The sequence below is a fragment of the Mobula hypostoma genome, chromosome 11 (assembly GCF_963921235.1).
Source record: "Mobula hypostoma chromosome 11, sMobHyp1.1, whole genome shotgun sequence".
In the NCBI taxonomy this organism is placed as follows: Eukaryota; Metazoa; Chordata; class Chondrichthyes; order Myliobatiformes; family Myliobatidae; genus Mobula; species Mobula hypostoma.
Genome location: NC_086107.1, coordinates 45,825,936 through 45,850,955, shown reverse-complemented (window position 1 = coordinate 45,850,955; position 25,020 = coordinate 45,825,936). Strand labels below are relative to the sequence as shown.

Here is a 25,020-nt window from a genome sequence, read left to right as displayed (position 1 = left end):
CAGCCCTCGGCCCCACCAAACTGGGTAATTAAGTTTGTGTGGATGCTGTGTGATGTACCCCACCCCGCCAAATAACACCATATATGATTAAATGAATTACAATTTATAGATATTACTGGAACTATGTAATTAATAGAGATAAAATATAAAAGGAAAATAAAAGGCTCCAAACTTATCAAAGCTCAACCTCTTCGTGCACAACAGTTGGAGCTCCAGTAACAGTCCTTTGTTCACTATTCGATCCCCTCTGACCACCTCGTCCCGCCGCCTGGGACCACCTATGGTGGTCAGCCAGACGCTCCACATGAGTCTGTCTTCATCTCCTCTCCTCGCCAAAGACCCCAGACCTCGGACTCGGGCTTGGGGTCCGCCCCGTCAGCCAGCTCACAGCACCGCGTCCACCCTCTCTCTCCTCGTCGCGCCTTCTGCCCAAAAACCCATGCATCACAATAGATTACAGACACACAAAAAAGAATAACATCTATCCCAATTGGTTAACAAATGGATATGATCCTCCTTGTCAGTAATATAACCCAAACAAGCTGCTAGAAAGAGCCTCAGCAGTTAACATCACAGAGAAGCCATTTTAATTAGCCTACACAGTAACATAAAAGTAGAAACCCCTTACACTAGCGATGTTTTAGGTTGCCAGTTAATGGATCTACTTTTGAGAAATGTAAGAAAATGGAGCACCCACTAGACACACACTTAGTACAGGGAGAACAAACAGACAGCTCCATGGGGCAAGATTAAAACTGGGTTACAGGATGTAGTAGTTGTGTCATTCTGTAAACCGCTCCTGGAAGCGCTGTTGATTTTTCCACACATAGAGGTCTGATTTCTAGGAAACCAAATGTAAAAGAAAAAAAGTGGGGGGGGGTGGGGAGCACACAAATCATGCAAACAACTGAAGCAAGCAACAAGATTCTGAACCAGATTGAGTCCTCAGATCCAAACCTTGGAGTGGGCCCAAAGACTTGCTTATCAGTTCGTTATGTTCGCGGGCACGGAGCACAGCAGCCAGGACAGTGTTCATAGCCTCAGCGCCATGGAGAGAGCAGTGACCATTGCATTGTATCTGGGAACCAATGCAGCGATAGGCTCCGGCACCCTGGAGAGAGGAGTGAACTTCACGGAGAGCAAGCAAAATTGACTCTCGCCCTGATCTGGGTTGGTGTTTAAATTGTCTAAACAGTGGATCATGCCGCACACTAGGACCTGGCCACTTTGAAGGGTTTGAGGCCTAGACCATGCCACCCAGTGACTCCCCTTCAGGCCCAGATTTTGTTGCCCAGCCCAAAACTGCTGTTAGGCTCTTCAAATCAGTTTGGTGCCTCGGGCGTTCCAACCTTGCACCCAGGCCATTTGTATGGGCGTTCAATCTCTTCTGACTCAACTTCTCCTCTCTGAATGGCTCACTCCATCTGCATTGATTCTGTAACACAACAGCTCGGCTTGTCCCCCAAACTCACCTCACTTTTTGCCACGATAATTTAACGCAATTTACCTCAGAAAAAGTGATTTTAGTGATGATTAGCGATGTTAGTGATTTTTAGGAGGGAGGAGAAGATGGCGACGTGACACAGCTTGCAGCGGCCACTCCGGTGAATGATATCTGTTATCTGTTAAGTAGGGTGCCGTGCACAATCCTGATTTGATGGAGACAGACGTGAGAGTACGGAGGAACATCTGTGAAACTTCTGAAATGCCTGCTTCGCTGCCACTGCTACTGTGTGATCCAGAATCTCCGGAGGGGAACACCCCAAGTCCTCGGCTTTGCTTGCGGCTCGGCGGCCGGAGCAGAGTCAAAGCGCTCGGCAGAGATGGTGCTCAGTGTTGGAGGCTCGAAGTTTTCGGACGGACTCAGAGTCCTCAGATCCAAACCCTGGAGTAGGCCCAAAGGCGTGCTTATCAGTTCGTTATGTTTGCGGGCACGGAGCACAGCAGCCGGGACAGTGCTACAGTTGGGTGCTTCCAATGCATCGGCAAGTTTGCGGTGCTTGGAGTTCATGGCAGGGAGAGATTTTCTCTTCTACCGTCTGCGTGAGATGATGGGGCTATCGGGACTTGAGACATTTTTTTACCGTGTCCATGGTCTGCTTTTTATCAAATTATTGTATTGCTTGCACTGTTGTAACTATATGTTATAATCATATGGTTTTGTCAGTTTTAGTCTTGGTTTGTCCTGTGTTTCTGTGATATCTTTCTGGAGGAACATTGTATCATCTTTTAATGCATGCACTTCTAAATGACAATAAACAAGGATTGAATGCCCTCATAATCTAGTCTAATCTAATCTAGTCGAATTTATTGCCATTTGAACTACCAGTGAATTGCTACACACACACAAACATTCGGTAGCACCATCTTAATTGCCCTTAAGTTCTCACTGACTAAATCAGGAAAGCTTTCAGTCCCCCGTCACCATTTGTATTGCCATTTAATTTTTTTTAAAAACTGAAGTGGTTTTCAAAGCCTTAAAGGCAGAAGCACTTTGCTCATTGATGGAAATGTGTGCACAGTGGTCACTTTAATAGGTATGTCCTGAACCTAATAACATGGCCACCGAGTGTATGAATGTAAGTTTTTCCTGTTGTAGTTCATCAGCTTCAAGGTTTGATGTTTTGTACATGTTTCTGCACGTCACTGTTACAACACGATTATTTGAATTACTGTCGGCTTTCTGTCAGCTTGAGCCAGTCTGGCAATTCTCGTCTGACCTCTCTCATTGACAAGGAGTTTTTGTTCACAGAACTACCACTCACAATATACTTGTTTCTTTGCACTATTCTCTGTAAACAGTTGACTGAAAATTCTAGGAGATCAGCATTTTCTGAGATACTCAAACCACACCGTCTGGCACCAACAATCATTCCACAGTCACTCCAATCACATTTCTTCCCCATTCTAATGTTTGATCTGAACTAAAACTGAACCTCTTGACCATGCTTGTATGCTTTCATATATTGAGTTGCTGCCGCATGATTGGCTGATTAGATACTTGCATTACCGAGCAGGTGTAGCTAAAAAGTGGCCATGGAGTGTGCATTCTTGATGGCATCTCTTTTGATGCTTGTTGACTGTTGATGACACTATTCTCTGTTTTGCTGCAAGATGTCCAGATGACATTTGCTGTTGGAATTCAGATTCTCCCTACTGTACCATGCCTGCAGTTGTTGCAACCAAGTAAGGCTTGCAGAAATTCTGCCTCAGAGCCCACGCTGGAACTTTCTTTTATTCTTTGAAGTTTTTATGGAGATTCTGCAGGATAAGGGGAAGGCGAAGTGCTATTTTATTCTGATGCAAATTAAGCCTTGTAGCCAGGATCATTCTGTTATATGAGTGCGTCACTACACTGGTGTGATATCCTGAGTCGAATGCTGTATTGTAAGCTTTGCTTTCTTGCTGATTTCATCAGTTTTGCAAGATGGAACATGTAGTCAGCAGCAACAAGCCAGAATTACAATTGATGCCAACACCGCAGTCACTTAATAATCTCTAGTTTCACATTGAATCGTACTTTTGCACTGTTGCATACTTTGAACTTCAGTCTTTGCACTGGTGATGTATTTTTGAGTCACACTTAGAGGATTACATTGATTCTAAACAGTAAACATTAACAACCTCAAACTTTATTAATAAGAGCTACAAATGCTGCCAAAAAGAACTCCAGTCCTCATCTCTGCCTTTCACAGAATTTAAAAAAATGGCTAACAGATTAGTGAATGTTGGAATTGTTCGCTGATGTTGGGTTGGACCTAAATGCAAAACACAGACAAATAATTTCCATTCTTGTGTTGGAGAATGTGAAGTCCATGTCTGGATCCTGTATCTTCAGTGTACTTGGTCTTATGACTTGCGTTTGTTCTTAATATTCCCTGTCATGCATCTCGCACCGTTTCATAAGTCTCCTTGAATATAAATTTCCCTTATTATATCTTCAGTTACTTTTTCTGTTAGTTCTGACTTCTAAATTGTTTACCGTCTTATTTTTAACACTAAACACATTGAAACTTTTAACATTTTCACATAATTAAGTGACATCTGTATTTATAGTCTTTAAACTGAATAGTTAACTAAGAATTTAATACAAATATTTGGAGTTTAGTAACACTTCAGTAACACACACATGCAAATTTTTAAACCCTGTGTAACATTAATACTCAGTTGAATTAATAGTATTTTCAATCAGATTCTTAACCACACTCTTATGCTGCTGTAACTTTAGACTTTCAGGTTGAAATTCACATATGGAAGGAGGCTATACCAGTTAAATAGGTTTTGATCTTTATTTGCACCACCATAACACCAGAGAGGAGAACTTTCTCCCAAAATGTTGAGATTATTTGAAATAACCAAGAAATTGCACTACAAGCCTGAGCAGTTACCTTGAACCAATCTTGTGTTATTACCAATAACATTCTTTGCACAAGTTATGATATAAGTGATTCTTGTACATTTTTTTACTGCTTCATATTAAATTTTAATCTATTGCTTTTGTTTTTACAGTAAGCTCTCATGTGGAGCTTATTATAATGCAGGCTCTGTGCTGGGCGCATGATGACCTAAATAAGGTTGACATTGGTAGCTACATATTGAAAGTCTGTGGACAGGAGGAAGTCCTACAAAAGTAAGGTTCCAAAAATCCTAATTAATGGATCTTTTCATTAGTATCAGTGTGTTTCTTTGTAACAGCAAATAATGGTTTACTTTAGAGGAAAATAGTCTGACCTATATGAATATTTGAGCACTTATTTAAATATGTTGTATTTGTTGCTATTTGTCAGAGTTGTTGGTGTGTACAATATGTAGTTTTAAACTCCATACATTTAACGTAATTATTTTTGTGGCCTTGGTTTTAAAAACTCCTGTGTTATTTTTCTGTTCTGTTTTGAATAGCTATAACTTAAAAATGAATTGGATCTCCCTCCTCACTTACCATTATTGCTGGTTACCTATTTTGGAGCAAGACAAAGTTTTGGATGTGCTTGATGCTTGTCAGGACATCTGAAAATAAGATACAGCCAAACTGTACTTTTTTATTTAAAATGTTATAATGTAGGAGCTATGGCACCCAGTCATACACAGGAAGTGATGTGACAAAGATTACATCACCTACTTTAGTACCTGTAATACTGAGTGAATGATGAATACCACTGATACTTCAGGGAGAACACACCTGTTCCTTTAAATTTTCCATGTCATATCTTAGATTAACTGAAGAAAGCAGTTGAGGAACTTGCTTTAATATCTCTGAAGTTCTTGTTCCAGTGAATTTGTTTAGAAAATACAGAAATTTCCTTATGAATATAATAATCAAGCACATTTCTCGGGTGACTATTCACTTGAGCCCTCTTATTCTAGTAATTAATTCAGATGTGTAATTTCAACAATTGACCTTAGCTTTTTGGCTTTATAACAGTGCTGTGCAAATGCCTTAGGCACCTGATACATTTTGGATTTTTTTTTGTCTTCTGCATTAGTGTATCAGTAGAAAAGAGCAAATTTTAGATTTCCAAACATTAATTTTCCAAAACATTAAATGTTATAGAGAATTTTTTGCTTGTAAAGTAACCCACTAAGTAATAGACCTCTTTTCAAATAAAAACGTGATTACTTTGTAGGTACGTAGCCCAGTGCATGATTAAACAAAGTCAACAAACAGGTGCTAATAATCACTATGATTTGAATGAATGAAACTCATTAACTGAAACAGAAGTGGATATGGAGGAATAAAACTGGATGAAGGACAACCAAATTAAAATGTGAGGGTGTGGCGAATGTGATAGTTTAACCTCCAAATCATCAATTCTTCCACCATGGCAAGTGTGAGCACAGCAACAAGACACATGGTAGTCATTCTGAGTCAGCAAGGATGAGAGATGATAGTAGCGACTAGTTGGAATGTTGAAAAATGTTACACATGGCTGGGAAATGGTGTAACCTTAATTAGGGATCAGGTTCCACATTAGAGATAAAAGTAATTAACTTGAATTGCATTTCTGTCATCAAACAATGCACAAGAGATATACAGAAGTAATTGAACCTAAAGGCACAAACTGTCTTGTACATTCTTTTCAAGTTCCTCTCCTCCATAAATTTTTTTGATATTTTTGAAAATTGAGGAGTATGAATTTGTAGAAGAAAGTGGCACTGAGGTACAAGATTAGTCATGATTTTACTGAATTAAAGCAGATGTAACAGTCTGAATAGCCGAGTCCTGAGTCAATATTTATGTTATGTTCATAGTTGTGTTTAAATGGTTAATTAAATTAATTTGATCATCCAGGAAATAAATATTTTAAATAAAATATTTGCGTATTGAACCTTTTTGACTTAAAATAGACAAGTATTCTCTTTGTCTAACTATGACATTTACTATTGGAATTTTTAATGAAGTCCCCAATATAATTTTTTGTTTGTAGCCGTTTGGAAGGTAATTGCACCAATATCCTTGGAGCAGGTTTTCTTGAGCTGTTGGGGAGATTCTAAACTAATTTGGCAGGGGAAATGGGAACTGGAGTGATAGAACTGAGAACGGAGCAGTTGGTATACAGACAGATGCAGTGGGTAGTGAGTCTGAGGAAGGAGAGGCAGATGATACGGCAAAATTCCTGTCGGAGGGATCAGTTGAAGTGTAACGTGGGAGTAAAATTTAAAAAGATGATGAATCCTGGACTGAAGGTGCTATATTTGAATGCACTCAGTATACAGTGTAAGGTAGATAATCTTGTAGCGCATTTAGAGATTGGCAGATGTGATATTGTGGGCATCAAAGAGTCATGGTTGAAAGAAGAGGTTAACATCCATGGACACATGTTGTATTGAAAGCACAGGCAGGTAAGTGGAGGGGATGGGCTTGCTCCTTTGGTTTAAAATATGAAATCAAGCCCTTAGAAAGAGGTGACTTTGGGTTAGAAGATGTCGATTGTTGTGGGTAGAGTTAAGGAACTTCAAGGGTAAAAAGAACCTGATGGGAGATGTATACAAGCCTCTGAATAATAGCCAGGATGTGGCATACAAATTACAAAAGGAGATAGAAAAGATATGTAAATATTCATGGTGGATTTCAATATGCAGGCTGATTGGAAAATCAGGTTTGTGCTGGAACCTAAGAAAGGAGATTTGTAGAATGCCTACAAGATGGCGTTTCAGAGCAGCTTGAGGTTGAGCCTACTGGGGAAAGGCATTTTGCGCTTCGGTGTTGTGTAATGAGCCAAATTTGATTAGGGAGTTTAAGGTAAAGATCCCCATAGGAGGCAGTGATCATAATATGATCGAATTCATCCTGGGCAGTTGAAGAGGGAGAAGCTGAAGTTAGATATATCACAGTGGAGTAAAGGGAGTTACAGAGGCATGAGAGAGGAGTTGGCCAAAGTTGATTAGAAAGCGACACTATCCGGGATGGTAGCAGAACAGCAATGGCTAGTGTTTCTGGGGCAGTTTGGAAGCGGAAGGATAGATACATCCTGAAGATGAAGAAATATTCTAAAGGGTAGATGAGACAACCATGGCTGACAAGGGAAGTTGAAGATAGCATAAGAGGAAAAGTGAGGGTATATAATACAGCGAAAACTGAGTAGAGGATTGGGAATCTTTTACAAATCAGCAGAAGGCAACTAAAAAGTCATAAGGGGAGAAAGGATGAATATGAAGTTAAGCTAGCTAATAAAATGAAAGAGGATACCAGAAGTTTTTCTTTTTGGGTATATAAAGGGTAAAAGAGAGGTGAGAGTGGATAATGGGCCACTGGAAAATGACAGTGGAGAAATGGTAGTTGGGGACAAAGAACTGGTGGACAAACCTAATGAGTATTTTGCACCAGTGTTCACTGTGGAAGACACTAGCAATACGTTGGAAGTTTGAGAGTGTCAGAGCCGGAAGTGAGTGTCGTTGTTATTTCTAAGAAGGGAACATTGACTCAGACCACAAGAAGGTGCTTGGGAAGCTGAAAGGGCTGAAGGTAGCTAAGGCACTGGACCAGATGGACTACACCTCAGGGTTCCTAAAAGGGGTAGTTGAAGATTTTGCGGAGGCTGTAGTAATGAACTTTCAAGAATCACTAGATTCTGGAATGTATCTGGAGGACTGGAGAATAGTAAGTGTCACACCACTGTATGAAAGGAAATTATAGGCCAGTTAGCCTGACTTTAGTGGTTGGGAATATTCTGGAGTCCATTATTAAAAATGAGGTTTCAGGGTACTTGAAGCACTTGATAAAATAGACCAAAGTCAGCATGGTTTCCTGAAGGAGAAATTTTGCCTGACAAATATGTTGGAATTCTTTGAGAAAATATCACGCAGGATAGACAAAAGAGAGTCAGTGGATGTTGTTTACTTGGATTTTCAGAAGGTCCTTAACAAGATTTCACACATGAGGCTGCAGAACAAGACAAGAGCTCATTGTAATACAGATAAGATACTTGCATGGATATAAGATTGGCTGACTGGCAGGAGGCAAAGAGTGGGAATAAAGGGGGCTTATTCTGGTTGGCTGCCAGTTATGAGTGGTGTTCAGCAAGGTCAGTGTTATGACTGCTTTTTCTCACTTTATATGTCAATGATTTGGATAACAGAATTGATGGCTTTGTGATCAAGTTTATCAATGATATGAGGATAAGTTGAGTGGCAGTGTTTAGGAAGCAGGGAGTCCACAGAAAGACTTGGAGAGATTGAGAGAATGGGCAAAGAAGTGGCAGGTGAAATTTAGTGTACGGAAGTGTATGGTCATGCACTTTGGTAGAAGGAATAAGGGAGTAGACTATTTATAAATGGAGAAAATTCAAAAATCAAATGCGCAGAGACTTGGGAGTCCTTGTGCGGGATTCCTTAAATGTTAACTTGCAGGTTGAGTCAGTGATAAGGAAGGTAAATGCAATGTTAGCATTCATTTCAAGAGAATCAAGGATGTAATGCTGATATTTTATAAGACATTGCTCAAGCCGAATTTGGAGTATTTTGACCAGTTTTAGACCCCTTATCTCAGAAACGATGTGCTGGCATTGGATAAGGTCCAGAGGAGGTTCACAAGAATGATTCTGGGTATGAAGGGGTTAATATGTCTGAAGTGTTTGGCTCTGGGCCTGTACTCGCTGCAGTTTAGAGGTGGGGGTGTCAATCTCATTGAAATCTATCGAATATTGAAAAGCCTAGATAGGGTGAGAATGTTTCCTATAGTGTGTCAGTCTAGGACCAGAGGGCGCAGCCTCAGAATAGAAGGACATCCATCTAGAACAGAGATGAGGAAAAATTTCTTTAGTTAGAGGTTAGTGGAATTCATTGTCATAGATGGTTGTGGAGGACAGGTCATATATTATTTTTAAAGTGTAGGTTGGTAGATTATTGATTTGTCAGGATGTCAAAGATTACCGGGGGGGGGGTGGTGGGGGGCGCGAGGCAGGAGAATGGGATTGAGAGAGGTAATAAATCAGCCATGGTGGAAAGGCGGAGTGACTCGATGGGCTAAATGGCCCAATTCTGCTCCTATGTCTTATGGTCTTATGACTTCACCAGCCATAAAGTGAAATATTACAGGGAACAAAGTAAAATGCAGTATTTGGTTTATGGTTCATGTTGTGAAAAGTTCAAATGGTCATTGGATTTCCATTCAATTGGACACGTTTTCTTCTAAGATTGCAACTTACAGGCTAAGCAGTAGGCTGTGAATGAAAGTTAGTTGCTTATTCGGCTGCTTTTTGAGTAATTATTTGAAGGTGCACCTACTAATGTCTCCACCAAGGATTTTTTTTTAACAGAATACCTGAAATTTAATTTGAAATATCTGAGGCTTCTTTCTGCTTTGTGCAGTAAACACTGCTTAGGAAGCCACGAGTACATTCAGAACTGCCGAAAATGTGACACTGAAATCAAGCTGCAGCTATTAAGCCACAATACAGTATGCAGAGCTCTGGCCCGAACGGTGAGCACAGTTCATTGAATGGTGTATTTACTTTTGGATCGCGCAAAATGATTTTGTGGTAATGTAGACTCTAAATGCAAACAAGTGTAAGCATATTTTATGATGTAAACTGAACTGAGCCTGGCACAGTGTTGCTTGACTATCATGTGTTGATGGCCTCAAAAGTATAGTTTGTAGATTAAACCACGAAAAAGACTCTTGAGAGCGCGTTAGAATTGGAAACTTCACTACATGTACAACTACGCTATGTCTGAACTCCTGGTTCCCGATGTTGATCTTTGGTTTCAAGTGAAGAAGTGTTTTATTTGGCAAGATCGATACATTTCAGTTCAACAGAAATCTCTCAGAAAAAATCAGGAGCAACCTTTATAAAGCTTAAAAAAGATTTTCCCTAAATCATTTCTTCAAATTTTACCTAAATTTTGAACATAATATTTCAGCTTTATCTAAAATTAAACCAACAGATTTTTTTCTTGACATATATTTCCAATTTCAGATCAAATTGCTTTTGGTTCACCTTTCCTTGCATCATCTGACTTTTGTGAATTTTAGTGCTGAACCAGGTTTTGAAGTCAGCAATTTACAATTTGAAACTGTTTTTGAATGAAAATTGCTAACAACAACCTTATATAGGTTTTATGCAACCTTGAGACATTTGACACAGTGACACCTTTGGATGTTACTCAATAATTTAATTTCCTTACAACTGTCACAACTCTTTTTTTGGGGATTGGTGGGAGAAGGCTGAGATCATGTAAGTGAATATTATTTAACATTGAAATTCAATAAGCATAGGTAATCAATGAGTCAAACAGATTTCAGATGAGGGTAACTGTTCATATCCTTTAGCCATTCAATTTTTCATCACCAGGATTAAGGCTTGTATCGTATTATGAGCAATACACACAAAATCCTGGAGGAACTCAGCGTGTCAGGAAATGAAACAAACATTTGACGTTTCAGGCAGAGACATTTCATCAGGATTAGAAAGGAAGGGGGAAGACTCCAGAATAAAAAGATTTGGGGGGGGGGTGCAGAAGGAACATGAGGTGGTGAAAAGGTAAAAGGCTGGAGAAGAAGGAATCTGGTAGACGAGGAGAGTGGGCCATGGGAGAAAAGGAAGAAGGAAGGGCATCGGGGGACATGATAGGAAAGTGCAGAGACGTGGTAAGAGGCCAGTGTGGGGATTAGAGGAGGGGGGTGGGGAACTCACTGGAAGGAGAAATCGATTTTCATGCCATCAGGCCGGAGACTAACTAGATGGAATATGAGGTATTGCTTCTTCTCCATGAAAGTGGCCTCGTCATCGCCAAAGAGGAGGCCATGGACTGACAAGTCAGAACAGGAGTGGGGATAGGAATTAAAATGGTTGCCCATTGGGAAATTCTGCTTTAGGTGGATAGAGCGCAGGTGCTCGCCAGAAAGGCCCCCGAGTTTACTTTGGGTCTCACCAGTGTAGAGGAGGCCACATCAGGAGCACTGTATACAATAGACAATCCCAGAAGATTCACAGGTAAATTGTTGCCTCACCTGGCAGGACTATTTGTGTCCCTGAATGGAGGTGAGGGAGGAGCTGAATGGGCAGGTATAGTATTTGTGCCACTTGCAAAGATATACCAGGAGTGAGATTATGAATTTGAATGCAAAATCCATTGTAAAGTATTAGATAAAACATTTGCACATATTGTCAGTCACTTTGTTCATCAAGATGTTTAATCCCACTAGAAGTAGCAATGTATTGATATGTATGTATATAATGAATAGGCAGAAGATGATGAGATGCCTACAGATTTTACAAAGTATCTCTATCAGTTGGAAAAGCCCTTCAAAGAAATTACGACAAGGTAAAAAATATTAATTTATTCACCTCAGCATCACATCAGCTGTTTCTGGAACATCTATAAATTTACTTCTTATGCCATTGTATTGATTGCCTAGGCAACGTCTTGCTGAACTCCTGGAAGTCTATCATAAGAGGGAAAAAGCAATCCTTCAAAATGAAGTAAGTATTAATTTGGTATGAACAAGGGTTTTCATTTTTTACATTTTAATCTGCTCTAATGCAAGAGGTAAACTATGTTAATGCAAATTCAAAATTCAGTCTACTGGTTCAATACAATGATATGGACTGATGACTATTCCCAAAATCCAAATAGGCGAGCACATACACTGAATGGACACTTTTGTATGGTGAAGTCTGTGGTTAAGAGGTCTGCTTTTCTGATAATATAAATGGAAGACTAAAGAGAAAAGGTGATCTGCAATCTTTGCTGTGAAGAAGGGATTTTTAAAAGTAACACATTCCCTGACTGAGAATCATTGCAAAATGTAAAGATTTTTTCAGTCTTGATGATTATTTGTAGTGCACTAACTGGAAAATCCCATTGTTCCAGCAATTATTGCAAAGTAGTTGGAATATATTTTCCTCTCATATTGGTCTACTTTCCATAGTGCTGGTTCAAACAATGTGCACTATTAGCATATTTTCCCTCCCTGCATTTGTTGGTTATAAAGACTTCCAAAGTAAAAACAGATAGCAATCATCTATGGCAAGAGAAACAGTTAATGGTTCAGGTCACAGACACTATAACTTCTAAGGCTTCTGAGATGAAAGAAAATTGGCAAAAATTTAGTTTGAGCTGCCATTATTAACAGCCAACTCTGTCCCTATCAGCCAAATGAAACAAGTGCTTAACATGAATATTATTACAAAGAGGCATGATTTATCCTGTGTTCATGCTTGCATTACTGACATTTTAATGCAGCTGATTGTATTCCAATCTTTTTTTGAAAATGTGGACCAACATTCTTGATGATGTGTTTCTATTTATTGTGAAATAAAATGTGGACTTGGACTGCCTAACATTTTCTTGAGTAATTTCTTTGATGCTGAAGGTGCTCTGTAATGTTAGCTTTCTCTTCCTGAACTTTACCACATTCCTGTGCTGTTTAATTTTTAACCAGGGAAAGCAGTACAGAATGGTGGAACAGATTATTCAGTCTGTGAAGGACATTTGCAGTGCATTGGATGGTACGGAGACCAAGGCAGTCACTGATGCTGTGAAGAAATTAAAACGGGTTGTTAATCTACCGAAAAGTAAAACTGCTGAGGTAAGATCACCAGATATTTGCATGCACATTAAATTAATTCATTGTGCTGGAAAAAAAAGAAAATTCTCTTCTCCCACACCAAATTTGTCTCATTAGCAGAATTCCTGGCAGTTGAAATAATTGAAGATTCCTGCTGGAGTTTTATCATTCAATTGGCTACATTTGTTATCTCATTCTTAGTATTAAAGTCATGTGACTCTACAGGCGTTTTGTTGATTAGTGTTCAAATAGTGTAGCTTACTTATCAAATATAAACCTAGTGCGTGCAGGGGAGGACGTGCAGAAAATGACGCCCAAGGACAAAATAACTTTTGGCAGTACAGAGCGCAGAATTTTTTTTATCACCCTTTATCTCCTTGAATCAGGTGGCCATTAATGAATTTAAGTTGCAATTTTAATCGCACGATTCACAACATCTGACTGATAATATTATCTTAAGCTGAACTTAATCAACTTAACCTGAAACGTAATTTATTTCAGTAAAGGCACTGGGCTGTCTCAGAGTATTTACTTTCTGCTTAACCTTAATTGCTGTTGAAGAGCACTGCTCATTGGTAATCCCCTTGCTGGGAGCTGCGTCACCATGAATACTGATCAGTCATAATAATTGATCTCTCTCGATCACTGAGGTGGAGCCTGTGTACAGCATCAGTCATAAACAATGGCAACAACGATTAAAACTTGCTGCCAAGCTGGTACACAGGATCGGTCACTTGAAGTTGAGAGATTGTAGTGATTTTAGATGCAAATATGATTGCCTAGCAGACTGGGAGTACTGTAAACTCAATTTCCAATATTTATTGAGTAGCAAACTGCTTTCAGTGGATATAAAATGCAAATAGTGTGGTTAAACAATTGTTCCATGAAATATTCTGTACAGACTCCCTTAAGGAAGCGGTGGAAATTAAACCCAGGTCGCATGTATTGTAAAGCGTTGTGCTAACCACTACACTACCATGCAGCCACTGTAAGTCAGTAATTGCTGTCTTTTTTTAATTTTCCAGCATAGTCTTACAGAAGTAGGCCCTTTAGTGTATTGGTTTTGTGCTCACTATCAAATACCCATTTTCAGTGATTTTATACTACTTTCATTTTATACTTCCACACATTCCCATCATCTCCCTCAGATTCAGTCACTCACTTACAAACTGGGGGCAATTTCCAGTGTCTAATTAACCTACCAGGCCCACATATCATTAGAACTTTGCCAGTTTGCTTCCCAGATTTGCCAGGAGAAAGGGGGCTTGTGCTTCAGGAAGAAATTGACCAGGCTCTGATTTAACTCCTTGGAATATAGGAGAATGAGGGACCCCCCCCGCACAGAATTGTTTAAAATTGTGCAAAGTATGGATAAGATGGATGCTATATGTTTTTTTCCCCCATGTTAGAGGATTCCAAAACTAGAATTATAGAGTGTTGCAGGCCCTTTGCACCCTCTGGTCTCTTCCACCGTGGTTTTTTGTAGTCCCACCTATCTGCATACAGGCAATAGCTCCATCTCCCACGTACCTACCCAAACTTCTCTTATGCAGTGCATTTGAACCAAACAATATGTAAAAGAGGAATAGTGAGATAGTGTTCATGAGTTCGTGGAGCATTCACAAGTCTAATGGCAGAGGGGAAGAAGCTGTTCATGAAGCATTGATGTACCTCTTCAGGCTCCTGTACCACCTTGCTGATGGTAGCAGTGAGAAGAGGTCATGATCAGATGGTTGTGATCCTTAATGATAGATGCTGCCATCGAGAGGCGCTTTCTTTTGAAGGTGCTCGTGATGTAGGTGGCTGAGTGTTCAACCCTCTGCAGCCTCTTTTGTTCTTGTGCATTCAAGCCTCTGTGCCAGGCAGTAATGCAACCAATCAGAATGCTCTCCACTGCACATCTGTAGAAATTTGCTAGTATCTTTGGTCACATACTAAATCTCTTCCAATTCCTAATGAAATATACCAGCGGCTATGCCTTCATCATGATTGTATCAATGTATTGGGCCCAGGATAGATCCTCTGAGATGATGATGGCAAAGAATTTGAAGCTGCGCATCCTTTTTTAACACTGCTGACCCCTCTGGGTACTGGTGTGTGTTCCCCTTTCTGATGTCCACAATCAATTGTTTGGTCTTCCTGGCATTGAGTGCAAAGTTGCTATTGCAATTCCATTCAATTAACCAATTTATCTAGCTTCTGTACACCTCTTCATTTGTATTTGAAATTCTGTCATCAATAATAGAGTCATCAGCGATTTTATCAATGGCCTGAGGTGTTCCTAGCTACACAGCCATGAGTGTACAGAGGGTAGGCCAGTGGGCTGAACATGCAGTCTTCACTGCATCCACTATAGACCTGTTGTGTCGATAGGCAAATTGTAGGGATTTGGGTCTTTGCACAAGCAAGAGTTCAAAGTAACTTTATTATCAAAGTGCATACATCACCACATGCAGCCTAGAGATTCATTTACTTGTGGGCATTCACAGTAAATACAAGAAACAATAGAATCAATGAAAGACTGAGCCCAACAGGACAAACAACCAATGTTCAAAAGACAAGAAGCTTTGCAAATACAATAACAAAAATAATAAAGTAAATAAGCAATTGATACTGAGAACATGAGATGAAGGGTTCTTAAAAGTGAGTCTATAATTTGCGGGAACAGTTCAGTGATGGGGCAAGTGAACCTGAGTGAAGTTAACCCCTCTGTTTCAAGAGCTTGATGGTTGAGAGGTAATAACTGTTCCTGAACCTGGTGGTGTGGGTCCTGAGGCTCCTGTACCACCTTCCTGATGGTAGCAGTGAGAAGAGAGCATGGCCTGTGTGGTGAGCTTCCTTGCTCATGGATACTGCTGTACTGCAACAGCACTCCATATAGATTGTGCTCAGCAGTGGGGAGGGCTTTACCTGTGATGATCCGGGCCGTATCCTCTACTTTTTTACAGACATTTATGTTCAATGACACTGGTGTTTCCATACTAGACCATAATGCAGCCAGTCAATTTACTCTCCACCACACATCTATAGAAGTTTGTCGAAGTTTTAGATATGCTGAATCTTTGCAGACTTCTAAGGGAGAAGCATTACCATGCTTTCTTTATAATGGCATTATACAGTCGGCCCTCCGTATCCATGGGGGATTGGTTCCGGGAACCCCCCCCCCGCCATAGATACCAAAATTCGTGGATGTTCAAGTCCCTTATATAAAAGCCTAAGAGGGTTTGTAAGGGTGTTACTAAAAGTGAAAATAGCATTCAGCGTTTGTTTTGTAGCCCGCTGTTATAGAGGCAGCGCGCACCCCGAGCAGTGAGAGTGATTTATCTCGATTTATTTTGTGCATCCGTTAGCAAGTTGTGTCCTAGGGTTTCAGAAAAGCCTAAGAGAGCTCGTAAGGGTGTTACACTTAGTGTAAAACTGGACATAATGAAGCGTTTCGATCATGGTGAACAAAATAAAGACACTGTGTGTGCGTTGAACTTGCCTGCGTCCACCATTCGTACTATTTACATGCAGAGAGAAAGAACCTTGAAAGCTGCTGATGTTACTATTGGTTTTGCTAGTAGCATATCATTCCTGCTTTTACTATATGTTAGTGTTACTTTATATGTTAGTGAGAAGGCGGGGGAGTGGGACTAAATGGGAGAATGGATCAGCTCATGATAAAATGGTGGAGCAGACTCGATGGGCCGAATGGCGGACTTCTGCTCCTTTGTCTTATGGTCTTTAGGTTTTATGTGTTATTTGGTATGATTTGGTAGGCTATTTTTTGGGGTCGGCTTACGAAAGGTTTCATAGGAACGCTCTACTTTTGGATAGCAGTATTGAACAGTATTTTCGATACGCGGTTGGTTGAATCCGCGGATGCGGAACCCGCAGATATGGAGGGCCAACTGTATGATAGACCCAGGACAGATCCTCTGAAATGGTAATGCATATGAACTTAATGTTGTTGACCCTCTCCATTCCTGATTCCTTAATGAGGGCTAATTCATGGACTTCCAGTTCCCTCCTGAAGTCAACAAGTAGTGCCTTGGCCTTGCTGATATTGAGTGAGAAGTTGTTGTTATAGCACCACTCAGCCAGATTTTCAATCTCCTTCCTTTGATTCCTGTTGCCACCTTTGAATCAGCCAACGTCAGCAAACGTAGTTTTGGAACTGTGCCTAGCCTCACAGTCAGAGTTATAAAGTGAGTAGAGCAGAGGGCTGTGCACATAGCCTTGTGGTACACCTATGCTGATGGAGATTGTGGAGGAGATATTTTTGCCAATCTGAACTGACTGGAGTGCAAGTGAGGAAATTCAGGATCCAGTTGCACAAGGAGGTATGAAGGCCAAGGTCTTGGAGCTTATTGATTAGTTTTAAGGGGATGATGGTATTGAATGCCAAGTTGTAGTCAATGAAGTGCATCCTGATGTATGCGCCTTTGCTGTCCAGATCTTTCAGGATTGAGTAAAGAGCCAATGAAATGGCATCTGCTGTTGACCTGTTGTGATGGTAGGCAAATTGGAGCGGATCTAAGTTGTTCCTCAGGCAGGAGTTAATATTTCATCATCAACCTCTCAAAGCAGTTCATCACAGTTGATGTAAATATTACTGGATGGTAGTCATTGAGGCAGGTTCCTATGTTCATCTTAGTCACTGGTATAACTGAAGCCTACTGGAGGCAGGTGGTACCTCCGGCTGCCAAAGCAAGAGGTTGAAGATATTGGAGAACACTCCAGTCAGTTGATCAGCATAGGTCCTTCGTATTTGGCCAGGTACCCCATCTGCGCCAGATGCTTTCAAGTTCAAGTTGAATTGTCATTCGACCATACATGAATACAGCCAAATGAAACCATGTTACTCTGGGGCTAAGGAACAAAACACAGTCCCAACAGCCATACACAGCTCAAGGAACATGTAAGATTGCAGAAAAATATAGCCACAGAAAAAATACAGTCCAAGTCCCTGAGTCCATGAATGTTGCAGCAGTTTGCAGTCAGACTCAATACAGCTTGTCTTCTGTCAACAAAGACTGGAGGGCACTACCGACTCCAGCTTAGATGCTGCATCACACCGCCTCTGGCACTCCAGTGATGTGGCAGACTCCAGCGCCTGCCCCTGGATGGCTGCAAAGAGGTGAGACCGTGACTTGAGGCCTAGCACTCACTACGACAGAGACCACGCAGTGAATGTGAAAAATACATTTTAAAAGGATCATAACACCTTTGGTTGACCCCATAGAAGCCACTGCATCTGAGTGTGCTGCCATATTGTTGGAAGGAGGAGGTTCCATGGGTTCACTGTCCTGAAGAATATTCTCAGAGACTGAAATCACAGGGTCATCAGAGGCTGAGGGAGTTCGAAGGTGCCTCCATGTTTTGATGACCAAAGCAATCATAAAAGGCATTGAGCTCATCTGGTAGCGAAGCCTTGTTAATGCCTTTGCTGCTTGGTTTCACTTTGTAAGAGGTGATAGCATTCAAACCCTGCCACAACTGTTATGCAACTAATTGTGTTTTTAAATTCATATGGAATTGCCTTTTCACTCTTGTGTTGGCCTTCCATATGTTGTACTTGGAGGGAAGAAGTTCCCCCTCAGATTCCTCTTAAACATTTCACCTTTCACCCTAAACCTTTGACTTCTTGTTATAGTCCCACCTAACCTGAGGTGGAAAAAGCCTGCATGTATTCACCCAATCTATACATAATTTTGTATACCTCTGTTACATCTCCCATCCTTCTCCTGTGCTCCATTGAATAAAGTTCTAAACTATTCAATCTTCCCCTGTAACCCAGGTCCCAGCAACATCTCTGTAAATGTCTGCACTTTTTCAAGCTTAATGATAAATTTCCTGTTGGTAGGTGGCCAGAATTTTGCACAATGTGCTAAATTTGGCCTCACTATTGTCTGGTACAACTTCAGCACAACATCCCAATTCCTGTGCTCAATTCTGTTTATGACCCTGTCTAGCTGTGATGCCACTTTCAATGAGTTATGGGTTTGTATTCTCAGGTCCTTTTGATTTACCGCATATCTCAAAGTCCGAGCGTTCACTATGTAAGTCTTGCCCTGGTTTGTCGTCCCAAAGTGACACATAGATTTAGGATGAGAGGGGATAGGTTTAAAAGGGACGTAAGGGGCAACTTTCACACAGAGGAGTGTAACTATATGGGTTGAGCTGCCTGATGTCATGACTGAGGCAGGTGCAATAGTATCATTTAAGAAGCACTTGGGAGGTATGTGGAGGGGTGGGGCTTAGAGAGTGTGGGGCAAATACAGGAAATTGTGTGGGCACACTGGTCAGCTGGACCTGATGGGGAAAAGGATCTGCATGCATGTTATGTTGCTCTGCGACTCCAACTTACGTATAGACTTTGGGCAAAGCTGTCTCAATTCACATTTTCTTTGTTGTTTAGCCAAGCAGCAAGGTATAGAGCTGAAAGTCCTGAGTTTGATTTCAGCAGATGGGAACACCTCCTCTGAAAATGATTAACTTTCTGTATTGCATCCCTATTTCCGAAGCCACCTCCTTAAAATAAATTGAAATTCAGAGGAGCTTAAAATTTTCACTTTAACTATGTTTTCTAGCCATTTATTTTCTGTAGTGTTACATACCCCGTAACTGGGTTGCCAAACCAGCAGAAATGGACTACTTAGTTGGAGTCTGGTTTAAGAGAAATTAATAAAGTTTTATTAAAGAAATAAGTAACACAGTACTCTAATTGTACGGATATAAATGCAACAGGTTGGCAATGATAACACACACGTACACAGAACTAGGGTAATAGGAATCAATCAAGTACTATCGCAGTCTAGGGGTAAAATGATCAGTCTCAAGTGATTCCGAGTTCAGTTCAGCTTAGTACAGTTCGCAGTAATCGCTGTTGTGCCGTTGGAGAGACAGGGTATGCAAATTTTTGTTTCAAACAGACCTTTGATGTTCTTCACAGTTAGCTTTCGGGCGAACCCTTTTATCCTCTTATCCCGCTGTAGTCACCGACTGTGACCCCTCCATTCCAGATACGACCGTTCTTCCGCGGTGAACCCGGCACCCAGGCAAGGGCGGACACATACACCAGGTTCCCGCCGATCGTCCCTTTTCACCCTGTGCGTCTATGGTCGGTTCCCGCGACCAGACCTCCCAAACTCCCACCAACTTGTGGGGGCACACCACTCTTCCAGGGTCTCGTGATCTCGTGGTGTCATGCCCTAGCGAACCTGTTCTTTTTATCCCCCTGTCAGGGTATCGCCTGTCCATCAAACTTCAAACAGTTCAGGTTCAAAGCAACCGATCTGTCAATACTCTTAATTGTGTTTCTTTTCCATTACCTCTCTCCTCTCTCATTAACATTTTGAACGCTTCTCCATTGTCTCCCTTATCTCTCTCATCAGTATCAATCTTCTGATAACTTGGTTTGTCGTCACAGTAACAACCATCAAATGTGTGATCCCCAGAAGAGTTGTGTTTTTTTCGTCCCGTATAAGTAGTCAGTAAGCATAGGGAGCTTTAACATTGAGTACATATCATACCATCTAGATCGGCCCGAAGCTCAGATTGCCCTGTGCGTTTTCTAAACATTCCACCATTACCATGACCACATACTTGAGCACAGTCTTCTGCTAGGTGGTAAGCTCACAGCTAATCTTTAAGGTCTTATTCAGCATTGGGTTTTGCCAGACTTTACATGCAGACCTGAACAGTGAAAATGCATACATTAGAGTGCTCTTCATATGATGCCCTCAAAACTAATCAATAAGCTCCAAAGGCTAGGTCTCAATACCTGTCCTTGCGCAACTGGATCCTCAATTCCCTCACTTGTGACCTGAGTCAGTTTGGATCGGCAACAATGTCTTCTCCACAATCACCATCAGCAAAGATGCACCACAAGGCTGTGTACTTAACCTCTGCTCTACTCACTTTATATATGTGACTGTGAGGCTAAATACAGCTCCAGTCCCATATTTAAGTTTGCAGCGACACCACTGTTACAGGCCAAATCAAGGGTAGTATATAGGAGGGAGGTTTCTGGCTCAGTGGTGCCACAACAATAACCTCTCACTCAATGTCAGCAAGACTAAGGAGCTGATCATTGACTACAGGTGGAAGAAACCAGAGGTCCTTGAGCCAGTCCTCATTGGGGAATCAGAGGTGGAGAGAGTCAGCAACTTTAAATTCCTCAGTGTTATCATTTCAGAGGATCTGTCCTAGGTCCAGCACGTAAGCGCCATTACAAAGAAAGCATGGGAGCACCTCTACTTTCTTAGAAGTTTGCGCAGATTTGGCGTATCATCTAAAACTTTGACGAACTTCTATATATGCACAGTAGAGGGTATGCTGATTGGCTGCATTACAGCCTGCTATGAGAAAACCAATGCCCTTGAATGGGGAAAAACTACAAAAAGTATTGGATTTGATCCAGTCCGTCGCAGATAAAGCCCTTCCCACCATTGAGCTCATTTACGAAGAGTGCTGTCTCAGGAAAGCAGCATCATCAAGGACTCACCACAACCCAGAGCATGCTCTCTTCTCACTGCTGCCACCAGGAAAGAGGTACCGGAGTCTCAGGTCCCACACCATCAGGTTCAGGAACAGTTATTAGCCCTCAACCATTGGGCTCTTGAACCAGTCAGGATAATTTCAGTCACCCCAACACTGAACTGATTCCACAGACTATGTGCTCACTTTAAGGACACTATAACTTGTGTTCTCAATATTTATTGTTTATTTATTATTGTTATGATTATTTTCTTTTTATATTTGCACAGTTTGTTGTCTTTTGCATCCAAGTTGTTTGTCTGTCTCTATCTTGTGTGGTTTTTGATTGATTTTATTCTGTTTATTGCTATTTACTGTGAATCCCTGCAAGAAAATGAGGCTGACGGTAGTATTTGGTGATATAAATGTACTTTGATAATGCATTTAATTTTAAATTTGAGCGCAAAAATTGAATCAGTTAAATCCTGCCGCAGCTTACAAACTGTTGAGGGATATGAATAGTTATGACATTCACATGTATTCAAAATTCTTAAAAGTTAAAAGTTCTTCTTGAACCTAAAATGGAATTGAAACATTAAAACACTAGGAAGATTCACGTGTAATTGAATCTTCGAAGCAAAATGAATGAGTTCCTGCTTAGCAGGTAGATTCCCTTCTATAACTTTGTGAGATTTCCAGAACTTTGTAGTTTCCACTAGACTCAAGTCCAAAGAGTAGGATGTCATTCTATCCTGAGCAGCAATCCACAATGCAGAATATTCGGACTTACGCCCTAGTTTGGGAGTCTGGAATTTCTGCACGGTTACACAATAGAAACCTTGTAATTTGGAAGGGAGCTAGCCAAGCTTTTAAGCAAAGGATTCAGACCACTGAGATAAGTCTGAAATTAAAGGGCTGACTCCGTTATTTTACAAGTGAAGGGAATCTGACATTGTGCAATATTCAATTTCTTAGTGTATCCTGGATTTCAATTCACAAGTGACAAAAGGAACCATCTCACTTTAACTTCAGAGACTAATTATAATGCATTCTCAAATATAGGTTATATCAAAAGAGACTGGTGATTCAACAAATGTTGCAAAAAATGGTAAGTCACCTTAAGAGCAAAATATATGTATTTAAAATGTAATTCACTTAGTGCCAGAGAGGCTATGCTGTTAGGGATGATTTTGACAGATTTTCTCCTTAGCTATCCAGTTAGCAAACAAATGTGTGCGATTTTGTATTTTGGGACCTTTGTACCATGTAAATATAATATTGCAAGTCAGCTGGAAAACTGTCTTTTATTCCCAGAAATATGAATCCCTGACAAACTCTAAAAAATGCATTATTCCAATTGAACATGCACGGATTTTATTTTCAGTTTTCCAAGGTATTGATGTCAACAGCACTGTTTTCACAATTGCACAGGTTATTTGGATGTTGTTTTCAATGATTAATTATGAATTGTTTTGTATTTTACACAAAACAACAGAGCATTCTTTTTGTACAAACAGATCGTGATTAAGTGTAGAAGTATGATACATCATATAACCTTTTGAGCATTTACTTGCAATTTGCAGAGACAAGCTGTTTCAACTAAATTTAAAATAGAACCACAAAATACTGAACAGGTCAGACTATATCCATTGGAAAGAGAAAGAGAATTAATGCCTCAAAACTGGGAAGGAGATAATAGGATTATCAGTTTTCTTGGAAATAATGCAAATGGCGTATTGTGAACCGTTTTGGGCCCTTTATCTAAGAAGAAATGTGCTGGCATTGGAGAGAGTCCAGAGGAGGTTCACAAGAATGATTCCAGAAATAAAAGGGTTAACATTTGAGGAGCGTTTGATGTCTCTGAGCCTGTACTCATTGGAGTTTAGAAGAATGAGGGGGATCTTACTGAAACCTATCATATATTGAAAGGCCTGGATAGAGTGGACATGGAGAGGGTGTTTCCTACAATAGGGGAGTCTTGGACCAGAAGGCACAGCCTTAGAATAGAGCAGGGGTTCCCAACCATTTTCATGCCATGAACTCCCTAGCATTAGCCGAGGGAGTCCATGGAGCCCAGATTGAGAACTCTTGGAATTGAGATACATCCATTTAGAACAGAAATTAAGAGGAATTTCTTTATGAAGTTTTGTGAATCTGTGGAATTCATCGCTGCTAACAGCTGTGGAGGCTGAGTCATTGAGTATATTTAAAGTGGAGGTTGCTGGTTCTTGATTAGTCAGGGCGTGAAAGATTATGAGAAGGCAGGAGAATGGGATTGAGACTGATGATATCAGCCATGATGGAATGGTGGAATAGACTCAATGGGCCAAATGGGCAAACTCTTCTCCTTTGTCTTGTGGCCTCATGATTCCTGTGGTGGAATGGAAGATCAGGTATATCACTATCTGATTTTTCAGTGCCTTATATACTCCCGTATTGAAGTGCACAGAGATGGAACCATGATCTGCATCCAGCCCGCATTTCTCTACAAAGTGCATCAACCACAAACCAGCACAATCAGGCCCAGTATGTAGCAGTGATGATACATGAATGAAGGATTTCTTTGTGCTGGAATAGCAGTCGTCACATTGCGCAAATGGCCCTTTGTTAGCACAATTCATGCTGTACAAAATTTTATTTCCTGTTTAGAAATGATGTGGACAGTGATGTTTGGTATTTTTTTTCTTTTTGAATCCAAGTTGTATGTTAATTCAGCTTGGGTAACTTGCATGGTTTAGTTTGTGACATTGTAATATTTTTCCCGAGTACTTTCAGCTAAGTTAAAACACATCTGTACAACGTCAATGCATGGATTTCAATAAGAAAGCATGATGTACTCTGATTTCAGGATCTTCACGTGCAGTAAGTCCTCTGAAGGCAAGCATCCATGACCTAACGCGGGCTGTCTATGACCTACTACAGCTCTACTTGAGTTCTTTTAGCATCAGCCCGGGTGCCACTGAGGATCTGCCACAGAGTACTAAGTGCACAAAGGAAGCTCGGACCACGTCAGAACACTTGCAGTTCACACTGTTTGCAGCGCATAGGATTCCAGGGACTTGGGTCAGCAGGTGGGTGATGAGATTGTCTCTGCAGCCTTTCAGATCTGATTAGCCCAGGACATGGAGTGCTTAAAAAGTTATGTGAATGTGTAGAGAAGAGAGCTGCTTTTGTTGAAACAAAAAATGAGCAAGAGCTGCAAATGGGTTACCTGGTTTGCTGGTCATTTTTTTTCTAGTTTAGTGTAGGAAATTTGACCTAGATTTTGAAGTCCCTTCTGTGCATTCCCTGCCAAAAAAAGAAGTGTCTCTTAAAATCTGGAACAGAAAATTATTGCAAGAGCCTTGGGTGTGAATGTTTGAATTGATTGGCCTGTTTGAACAGAGACCTGAAAACAGTAATTTATTCTAATTTCACAGTTTCTTCTTAATGTATTCTTCTAGCTTGATATGTATTTAAAACATTAATGTGTTTTAAGTATTATATGAAAGTATTATATCAAGAGATTATTTTAAACCGTTGTCTTAAGCATTTCAAATAAAATTACC

The 25,020-nt window shown here is 40.6% G+C and overlaps 1 protein-coding gene across 2 annotated transcripts in view; it reads left to right on the top strand.

Annotated features, from left to right (window-relative positions):
• The window catches only part of pik3c2a (phosphatidylinositol-4-phosphate 3-kinase, catalytic subunit type 2 alpha), a 157,791-nt gene that overhangs the window by 74,768 nt on the left and 58,003 nt on the right, over positions 1 to 25,020 (top strand). For both annotated transcript variants that reach the window (XM_063061943.1, XM_063061944.1), the window contains exons 5-11: positions 4,510 to 4,630; positions 9,808 to 9,919; positions 11,684 to 11,763; positions 11,858 to 11,921; positions 12,884 to 13,030; positions 22,535 to 22,580; positions 24,321 to 24,543. In XM_063061943.1, coding sequence (XP_062918013.1) covers positions 4,510 to 4,630; positions 9,808 to 9,919; positions 11,684 to 11,763; positions 11,858 to 11,921; positions 12,884 to 13,030; positions 22,535 to 22,580; positions 24,321 to 24,543 — 793 coding nt within the window. The remainder of the gene's footprint in view (positions 1 to 4,509; positions 4,631 to 9,807; positions 9,920 to 11,683; positions 11,764 to 11,857; positions 11,922 to 12,883; positions 13,031 to 22,534; positions 22,581 to 24,320; positions 24,544 to 25,020) is intronic.